At 48.0% G+C, this 10,000-nt stretch overlaps 1 protein-coding gene across 1 annotated transcript in view; it reads right to left on the reverse strand.

The window, feature by feature from the left end:
* kdm7ab (lysine (K)-specific demethylase 7Ab) overlaps window positions 1–10,000 on the reverse strand; it is a 33,522-nt gene that overhangs the window by 21,046 nt on the left and 2,476 nt on the right. The window contains exons 2-4 of the mRNA XM_060885089.1: window positions 2,119–2,204; window positions 707–824; window positions 196–356 (exon numbers count right to left, since the gene is read on the reverse strand). Coding sequence (XP_060741072.1) covers window positions 196–356; window positions 707–824; window positions 2,119–2,204 — 365 coding nt within the window. The remainder of the gene's footprint in view (window positions 1–195; window positions 357–706; window positions 825–2,118; window positions 2,205–10,000) is intronic.

The following is a 10,000-nucleotide window of genomic DNA, read 5'->3' on the forward strand; positions in this document are numbered from 1 at the left end:
ACCGAGCTCCAAAGCTCCATTACACATAATGAATATTTAAACTGCTGGTAATTACATGTCAGGTGGATGAATAACACACCGTTAGATTTAATGTAAGAGAGAAACTGCTGACAGACTGACCGCTCAAGTCTCACACACACACACACACACACACACACACACACACACACACACACACACACGCACTCCTCTTACCAACATATCGTTCCACATCGTTGACAGAGAAGTCTGAAGAGGGAAGCTGGAGCCCGAGCCCATCTTTCTGAGGCACTGCAATGGGGTAACGAAAGCCGTGTCTCTCCAGGTAGCGCTGCGTCACCTGAGTCCCATGCATCTTCATCAAAACCTCATGGGCGCTGTAGCAGGACACATCAAACACACACACACACACACACACAGATAAAAACATGAATTACACTGATTCAAGTAGAACTCGACACTTATTAGTGCAGAAGCCCTTCACGTTATCGACCGGAGCGCGTTTATTTATTTACGAGCTGCAAATATTGACACAGACATTATTATACTTAATACTGTCGTGTTAATTTCACTTAAGTTAAGTTCGCTTCTTTAAAGGTTGTCTGTAAAACAGCTGGTTCTCCTGCAGACAGACGCTTCCTGTATTCACAAGTGGCTCTTGTGACGAAGCTGCCGGCTACGGGTTCGTCTGCGAGGGTGTCCGACGGCTACGGCTTTATTCACGTACCTGGCGAAGGTCCTGTCCTGCAGCTGGCGCACGAACACCAGGGTCCCGGCCTGCACGGGCTTGCTGCCGTCGTCCGGCTCCGTGTAGTCGTGCCTGTGCCAATTCTTTCGCTTCTTCACTGTGAAGACGGAGGGATAGAAAGATCCGTTAGGACACTTTGTGTGATTTATTTGTCAGCATTTGAAAAATTCAGCATAGTCTGTTAATGATACTGTGTCGTGTTTGTGGTCATTCGCCAATAAAACGGAGAGAGAGAGAGAGAGAGAGAGAGAGAGAGAGAGAGATTTCCCAGTTTAGCTTTGACTGAGCTCCACCGTAACACACCGTCAGATGTTATCAGCTGAATGGGACAGCGAGCGCTGGAGTGTCAGTGAATTATGAGGGCACTTGAGTGGAGCACTTCAAAGGACCATAAAACCCTCAACCTTCTCGACCGACGAGGGTCCGGGTTCAACCCCCATTCGATGATTACGCTGCTTAATTAGCCTAATAATGTCCGTCTCCCGGGGGGACTGGGAAATGACTGGTGCTTAAATCAAAAAGAGGAAATCAAGAGGGAGGAGGGAAGAGAAGAGAAGAAATAAGAGAGGAGAAGAAAGGAGAAAAGAGAAGAGAAAAGAAGAGTGGGGGAGGGAAGGGGAGTAAAGAAGAGGTTAGAGAAGAGAGGAGCGGAAGAGGAGAGGAGAGGAAGAGGAAAAGGAGACGAAGAGGAAGAGGAAGAGGAGAGGAGAGGAAGAGAAAAAGGAGACAAAGAGGAAGAGTAGATGAAGAGGAAGATGAGACTAAGAGGAAGAGGAGAGGAGTGGAAGAGGAAAAGGAGACGAAGAGGAGAGGAGAGGAAGAGAAAAAGGAGACGAAGAGGAAGATGAGAGGAGAGGAAGAGAAAAAGAAGACAAAGAGGAAGAGGAAAAGGAGACTAAGAGGAAGAGGAGATGAAGCGGAAGAGGAGACTAAGACGAAGAGGAGACGAAGAGGAAGAGGAAAAGGAGACTAAGAGGAAGACGAGACTAAGAGGAAGAGGAGACGAAGAGGAAGAGGAAAAGGAGACTAAGAGGAAGAGGAGACGAAGAGGAAGAGGAGACGAAGAGGAAGAGGAGACGAAGAGGAAGAGGAGACGAAGAGGAAGAGAAAAAGGAGACTAAGAGGAAGAGGAGACTAAGAGGAAGAGGAGATGAAGAGGAAGAGGAGATGAAGAGGAAGAGGAGATGAAGAGGAAGAGGAGATGAAGAGGAAGAGGAAATGAGACTAAGAGGAAGAGGAGATGAAGAGAAAGAGGAGATGAAGAGGAAGAGGATACAAAGAGGAAGAGGAAAAGGAGACTAAGAGGAAGAGGAGATGAAGAGGAGATGAAGAGGAAGAGGGGACTAAGAGGAAGAGGAGCGTAAGAGGAGAGTAGAGGAGTGGAGTCTTACTCAGGGAGGGTCCGTGTGGAACTTCACAGTTAGGGCAGTGATAAACGTCGATGTCCACCGCATGATGTTCTTCGACTTGAACACAGCTGGAACAGAACAGATGAAACAGTAAGGTGAGAGAGGGTGAAGGTGAGAATACAGGTCAGGACGTGTCGCTCGCCCACGAGCACAGCTCAGAAACCTGTAAATACAGTAGAGAGGTTTTACAGACGACCTTTTGATCCTGACGTGTTAAGAGCGAGCTCTAACGACTGGACCGGAGCCTAACGCCGGCCTTACGGAGTCTTACCCTGAACGTTCTCAGACGTGTTTATCGAAGCGGCGTCGCAGGATCTGTTGTGAAACCTAAAGCTTGTGGTGCTAACAAGATGTGAGCGAGTGAAACTCAAAACAAAGCCTCTTTCTAACACTCGGGGATATTCGAGGTGAATGACGTGTTATAGAAATCTAACAAACGCCTCCTCTTCCTTTCTTCCTGTGTGAATGTGATTTGGTGAAAGAAAGAAAAAAATAAATAAATAAAAATGGATCAGTCCACCGTGACCTGAAAGTAACTGATTCCAGCCACAGACAGGTCTGCTTCAGTCAGCGCTCCAGATGTGGGGCTTGTGTTTGGGTTGCTCCGGGGGGAGGAAGTGCGGGGGTGAGCGTGTACGAGGCTCGACGGGCTTCGGCGGGGCGGCGGGGGTGTCCACATCAAAGCTGTGGCCTGGCCCTCCTGCTAAGCAGTGTGTGTGTGTGTGTGTGTGTGTGTGTGTGTGAGAGAGAGAGAGATGGGGGATGGTGGTCAGGACAGTGTCTGGTGCCTCACGAAAAAAAACGCACCGACTCGTAAACCCGTAAAATTGCCACAGCTACCTCGAAGCACCCGGAGACGTCTTTTAAAACGCTTTCCTTGCTGCGTGAAGAAAAAAATCCCGAACGCACGGAGATAAAAAATCTGGCTCTGACCGAGAGATCGGAAGTGACCGGAACAGTCCCACATCCGCATTCCCTTTCGGTCGACTTCCTTCGTCAGGGCGAGCTGTGGATCCTGACGTCCAGCCAAATCCCTCCCGCTGCCTCGCCGTCCTACGCTAACAAAAACAAGCGCCGCTCTCGCGGTTATGACGTAACGAGGCGAGCGGCTCAGGATGTGAGTCAGAGCGACGGTTATGTCACGCTGACCCAGTGTGCAGAGTCATGCTGAGGGAAAGAACAGAGAGGGGGAGAAAAAAAAGGACACGGCTGTGAGGAAAGTGCTGCTAAAAACAGGCTGAAGGATGTGGGACACGTGGAGCTCTGAGGAGACGGGAACAAAACGGAAGACAGGAAACTTTCACTGATAAAACTATACAACTGGGGATGAAGGATGAAGGAGACTGAAATCTAAAACACACTTCTTCTTTCTCTCATTCCCCCTCTATCTCTCACACACACACAGAGAAAAAGAGAGAAAGGATGAGAGAGAGAGAGACAGAGAAAGGATGAGAGAGAGAGAGACAGAGAAAGGATGAGAGAGAGAGAGAGAGAGAGAGACAGAAAGGATGAGAGAGAGAGAGAGAGAGAGAGAGAGAGAGAGAGAGAGAGAGAGAGAGAGAGAGAGAGAGAGAGAGAAAGGATGAGAGAGAGAGAGAGAGAGAGAGAGAGACAGAGAAAGGATGAGAGAGAGAGAGACAGAGAAAGGATGAGAGAGAGAGAGACAGAGAGAGAGAGAGAGAGAGAGAGAGAGACAGAGAAAGGATGAGAGAGAGAGAGACAGAGAAAGGATGAGAGAGAGAGAGAGAGAGAGAGAGAGAGAGAGAGAGAGAGAGAGAGAGAGAGAGAGAGAGAGAGACAGAGAAAGGATGAGAGAGAGAGAGAGACAGAGAAAGGATGAGAGTGAGAGAGACAGAGAAAGGATGAGAGAGAGAGAGAGAGAGAGAGAGAGAGACAGAGAATCCTCTCTCATCCTTTCTCTGTCTCTCTCTCTCTGTCTCTCTCTCTCTCTCTCATCCTTTCTCTGTCTCTCTCATCCTTTCTCTGTCTCTCTCTCTCTGTCTCTCTCTCTCTCTCTCTCATCCTTTCTCTGTCTCTCTCATCCTTTCTCTGTCTCTCTCTCTCATCCTTTCTCCTCATCTCTCATCCTTTCTCCTCATCTCTCGTTCTCTCTCGCCGTTTCTTTCTCATCATCTCTCTCTCTCTCTCTCTCTGTCTCTCTCTCTCTCTCTGAGATACTGAAGCCCTGCTTGCATCATCATTGTTTTGCTGCCTGTAGAAGTTCTCCAGCAGAAAGGCAGGGTGATGCAACAGGCTGTGAAAGCGTGTCGTCTGAGCACAAAGAAACCGGCGGAGACTCTGCAGGAGGCGGCGACGTATCGTACAAACACTGTGACGGGAAGACAAAAGCTGCGCCTGAAGCTCGTTACTCGATTCTACACCTCAGCCTTGACGCAGACTGACACCCGTAATGACGAGAGTAACGTGGTGGCGTTCGGTTCTGCTCGGGCTCCAGTTGAGCCACGATGTCATCTGGGAGGGAAACGTTCACCAAACGTTCTGTATAAAACCCTTCCCATAATCCTGCTCCAGCCTGCAGCATGGCGTGTTCCATCTTGCCTGGTGATTGCATGAGGTTGTTATTGCACACGGATTGCGTGGTGCTGATCATGATGCAAAACCAATGAAACATTGATGCTTTATTGGCTTCGATCCTACGAGCTTTTTTACGTTTTATGCAACGTTTTTCTTCGATGGTTAATTTGAATAGATGTACAAACAAAACAAATAGCAGCAGGCGAATCTCCCAAATCTCCCGAATCCCTGGTGCCTTCTGTTTCATCTCTAAGATCACGTCAGTGCTGTGAAACTCAACAAGCAACAAGCTCTGACCTCTTGGACTAAGAACAGCTGGAGAATCTTCTACTAAGGACAAACTTCATGTCTGATGATCTTCTGAGCCGAGCAACTGGTTAGTGGGTTTGGTTTGGGGGACTGAAAGGAGGAACGAGTGCAGGCAGAATAATGAAAGGAATGAGGGGCCTAAAGGTGCTCCATCAGCAGCCTGGTAGATTTCTGTTAGAGATAAACTGAGTGACTGGGGTGAACACACACACACACACACGCGTATACACACACACGTATACACACACGTATACACACACACACGCGCGCGCACGTATACACACACACACACGTATACACACACACACACGCACACACACACGCACGCACACCTACGCACACACACAACTCTACACAACAGACAACTCTACACAACACACACCACACTACACAACACACACCACACTACACAACACAACACACACCACACTACACAACACAACACACACCACACTACACACACCACAACACACAACACACAACACACTACACACCACACAACACACCACAACACACAACACACAACACACAACACACTACACACAACACACAACACACAACACACCACAACACACTACACACACACTACACAACACACACATACAACACACCATACACACAACACTACACAACACACCATACACACACACAACACTACACAACACACACACAACACTACACAACACACACACACAACACTACACAACACACACACCATACACACAACACACCATACACACAACACTACACACACACACACAACACACCATACACACAACACTACACATCCCAGATCCTTACATTTGTAATCCTCAGAAAAACAGGAGAACATTTCCACCAATAACGTTCCTACTGATCCATCCAATGGTTCCCCTCGGGTGACTGAAGGAGAAACGTGTCTCCATAGTGATGACAGGCAGAGAGGCAGAATTCTTGGAATATCAGCTATAGATTCTCTCTCTCTCTCTCTCTCTCTCTCTCTCTCTCTCTGACTTCATATTATTGCTTGCCGTTTGGTTCTTGCAGTTCTGTCTGTTACAGTCTATCATGTAATACCTGTTGACTTATGTTTACTTTATAAAACAAACAACAACAACAAAAAAAAACAGTGCGATTGCTGGAAACGATGCTCTCGATTCTATACAAAAGTTATAAAGCTCAATAAAACAGACCATCAGACCTCTCTCTCACTGTCTGTCTGTCTGTCTCTCTCGCTGTCTATCTGTCTCTCTTGCTGTCTGTCTGTCTCTCTCGCTGTCTGTCTGTCTGTCTCTCTCGCTGTCTGTCTGTCTCTCTCACTGTCTGTCTGTCTGTCTCTCTCGCTGTCTGTCTGTCTGTCTCTCTCGCTGTCTGTCTGTCTGTCTGTCTCTCTTACTGTCTGTCTGTCTGTCTGTCTCTCTCACTGTCTGTCTGTCTGTCTGTCTCTCTCACTGTCTGTCTGTCTGTCTGTCTGTCTCTCTCACTGTCTGTCTGTGTGTCTCTGTCTGTCTGTCTCTCTCGCTGTCTGTCTGTCTGTCTCTCTCGCTGTCTGTCTGTCTGTCTGTCTCTCTCGCTGTCTGTCTGTCTGTCTGTCTCTCTCGCTGTCTGTCTGTCTGTCTCTCTCGCTGTCTGTCTGTCTGTCTGTCTCTCTCGCTGTCTGTCTGTCTGTCTGTCTGTCTCTCTCGCTGTCTGTCTGTCTGTCTGTCTCTCTCGCTGTCTGTCTGTCTGTCTGTCTGTCTGTCTCTCTCGCTGTCTGTCTGTCTGTCTGTCTGTCTGTCTCTCTCGCTGTCTGTCTGTCTGTCTGTCTCTCTCACTGTCTGTCTGTGTGTCTCTGTCTGTCTGTCTCTCTCGCTGTCTGTCTGTCTGTCTGTCTCTCTCGCTGTCTGTCTGTCTGTCTCTCTCGCTGTCTGTCTGTCTGTCTCTCTCGCTGTCTGTCTCTCTCGCTGTCTGTCTCTCTCGCTGTCTGTCTCTCTCGCTGTCTGTCTCTCTCGCTGTCTGTCTCTCTCGCTGTCTGTCTCTCTCGCTGTCTGTCTGTCTGTCTCTCTCGCTGTCTGTCTGTCTGTCTCTCTCGCTGTCTGTCTGTCTGTCTCTCTCGCTGTCTGTGTGTGTCTCTGTCTGTGTGTGTCTCTGTCTGTGTGTGTCTCTGTCTGTGTGTGTCTCTGTCTGTGTGTGTCTCTGTCTGTGTGTGTCTCTGTCTGTGTGTGTCTCTGTCTGTGTGTGTCTCTGTCTGTGTGTGTCTCTGTCTGTGTGTGTCTCTGTCTGTGTGTGACTTCCATATCTGAGCACCAAATTGAGTTGATCATGAGGTTGAGGCTCTGCGTCTGAGGAACGAGACCGTCTTGGTCTTCTGCATCTGAGGGAAGAGCGAACACAATGACGAGATGATCAAACGGAGAGAAATCCCTCCACAGATACACGAGATGTCATCGACAGTCATCACTGCTGACGGAGCATAAACCCGGGGGTGGTGGTGACCAAGGTCGGCTCCTTCACTCCGGTCTCTCACACTCACACCTTATTAAACGGAGGTGTAAGGTTTCTTCCGTCGCCTGGAGAGTTTGTGAAACCCGAGAAGAACCTGACAATGTCCTCGTGAGTGCATCCATCACTGTCCTGCCTAGAACGGTGCCACAGATCCCCGCTTGATGTATGGCTGCTCCTACAGGCTAAATCCGGCTTTGTTCGGGGGGGGGGGGGGGGGAGCGCTCTCTCGTCACACAGTCGAGAAAAGCAGGAAGTGGAGCATAATGAAAGATGGCCGGAGAGATAAAGCCAGGTTTTCCGCTCATCCTGATTGAAACTATTTACACTTCTTGAGGTAACGAGTGGAGGAAGTGCAGGTCATCAGTCGCGGTAGCGAGACGTCCGTCGGCGGCCTTCCTCTGCGACGTGCGTTTGGGTGAAACATTGACCTCCGCTGAAGGTTCAACAGTGTGAGCTTCATGACTAAAGCGAGTCAGGAGTCACCATTTCAGGGATATTGGGAGTACCGAAGTGTGTAGTAATATTACCGGTTGTTAGTAGCACTGGTGTCTCAAAAATTGTGTGTGTGTGTTCGTGTTGTCCCTGCTTTGTTTCCTTACTCGTTGAGTTACTCGTGTTCTTTATAAATTCCTTATACAGTCAAATTAAACACAATCACCAAAAACAAGCGACGGGTTCTTCTCTTTAACTCCTTTAGATACCAGCGCAGAGACGGCGTGATGCTCAGTGATGTAGTGTTTCCAGCCCGAGCTCAAGTGCGCTGCGTTTAGTCAGGATTGTTCATCAGAGAGAGTGAGCCGAGTACCGTAACGAGGACGGTTATTAAAATCGTTTACGTGTAAAAGCTTTGACAAGACTCAGATCAGTTCAGTTCAGTGAGCACTGAGACCCACTGAGACAAAGCGCAATCCACAGCATCCCGCGTTCATTTCTAATGACCTAGCCATCTGACGAACCCTTACGGTGAGCTCCTGCTTACACGAGCGCTTTCTGATGCCTACGAGTTAAACTTGTGGTGTAAGAAGCACACCGCTGGAAGGGATGAAAAAAATATACAAAATAAAACTTTTAATTTATTAATTAAAGTCTCTGAAGAAAGAATGGAGAAACGTCTTTTATCGTATCATGACTTCCAGCGGGTTGTTTTGATATCAGTCAATGAATACATGCGTGTTTAGTTAGTGAACCATCTGAACTACATGAAGAGAAGCGTATTGTTGTTATTTCTACACACGAGTGTATACGGCAGCTTATTGCCCTTTTTTTCAATTAAAATAGGGCGCATTTAAAAACGTGCGCATAAAAGCTGGTCCGCGAATAAAGGAATTGTGTGTCGTAACCGCGGTTCTGAGGCGATGCGTCGCGCTAAAAGCTTCTGAATAGATTGCATTATTATTCTTTTCCTGAGTGTGAAGTGATCCATATTTATGACTGATAAGCTAAACATTGAGAGTCTGCGTTTTCATCACTCTGGGACAGTGATAGATGAAGCTTTGATGTTGCCTCGGGCTGACGAAGCCTCCATCAATCTTCTTCTCCTCCACCACACACACACACACACACACACACACACACACACACACACACACACACACACACACACACACACACACACACACACACAAAACACTAATACATGAAATGATTGTGCTTATATTTTCATCTTACACTCCTAACCAGGATACCGTTCGGGTGAATACACAAGGCTCAGAAACACGTCAGCGGACTAAACCGCGTATAAATTGGTCGTCTAGCTCGTGCGCTCACGCAGACAGGTGAAGTCTGCACCGCCGTACTGTAAAACAGACATTAGGCCGAGTCCCTTGTCACTGTCAGACACGAATAGCGAAAAAAGGCTGGTAATCCTCTCAGCTCGTCTCCCCGGAGGCTGCTCTGCCTCTGCCTCGTGAGTCGGTGAATGCAGTCAGATAACAGACTGGCCTCAGCTTCTGGCTAGACAACCTAATCCTTCTAGTCGAGACACGAAACCGCTGTCTTAAAGCAGCGCTCTGGCAGATATGGCTCCCTAATCTCTATCCGCTTTCCTGAAGCGACAAAGGAGAGGAAAGGAAGGACACAGAGCTCACGTTCGGGTGTGGACAAGAACTACCGGGCCGAGACGATCTGAGAGCCGAAGTGATTCGTTTCAAACCCGTGTGTTTTATGCAGCTGTGAACTGCTGTACTGAGAAGTGATCTGCAAAATGAGCCAAAAGACAGAGCTGTAGTAATGCAGCAGGTTTCTCAATGTTGCACCGAGGAAACATTTAAAATGAGTCGTTTAGACAATTAACTTATTATATAAACGTAGCCGAGTAGCCGCTGTTTCCTGTCCTGGTTTTTTTTTTAAGGTCACTCAAACACAACTTTGCATGCATGCGACTTGCATTCCTCAAGGTCAATTTAACGTTCCTGCATACGATATCAGTCGTAAACAAAGCAGCAGTCCAGCTTGCTTGGTGTTTACAAACGACAAAACGTAGCCCTGCACACGCGTTTTCTCTTTTCCCTGTTTTGCGAAACAAGCACCTTGAGCTGGAAAACAACCTCACGTCAAC

This window comes from Tachysurus vachellii, chromosome 13 (assembly GCF_030014155.1).
Source record: "Tachysurus vachellii isolate PV-2020 chromosome 13, HZAU_Pvac_v1, whole genome shotgun sequence".
In the NCBI taxonomy this organism is placed as follows: domain Eukaryota; kingdom Metazoa; phylum Chordata; class Actinopteri; order Siluriformes; family Bagridae; genus Tachysurus; species Tachysurus vachellii.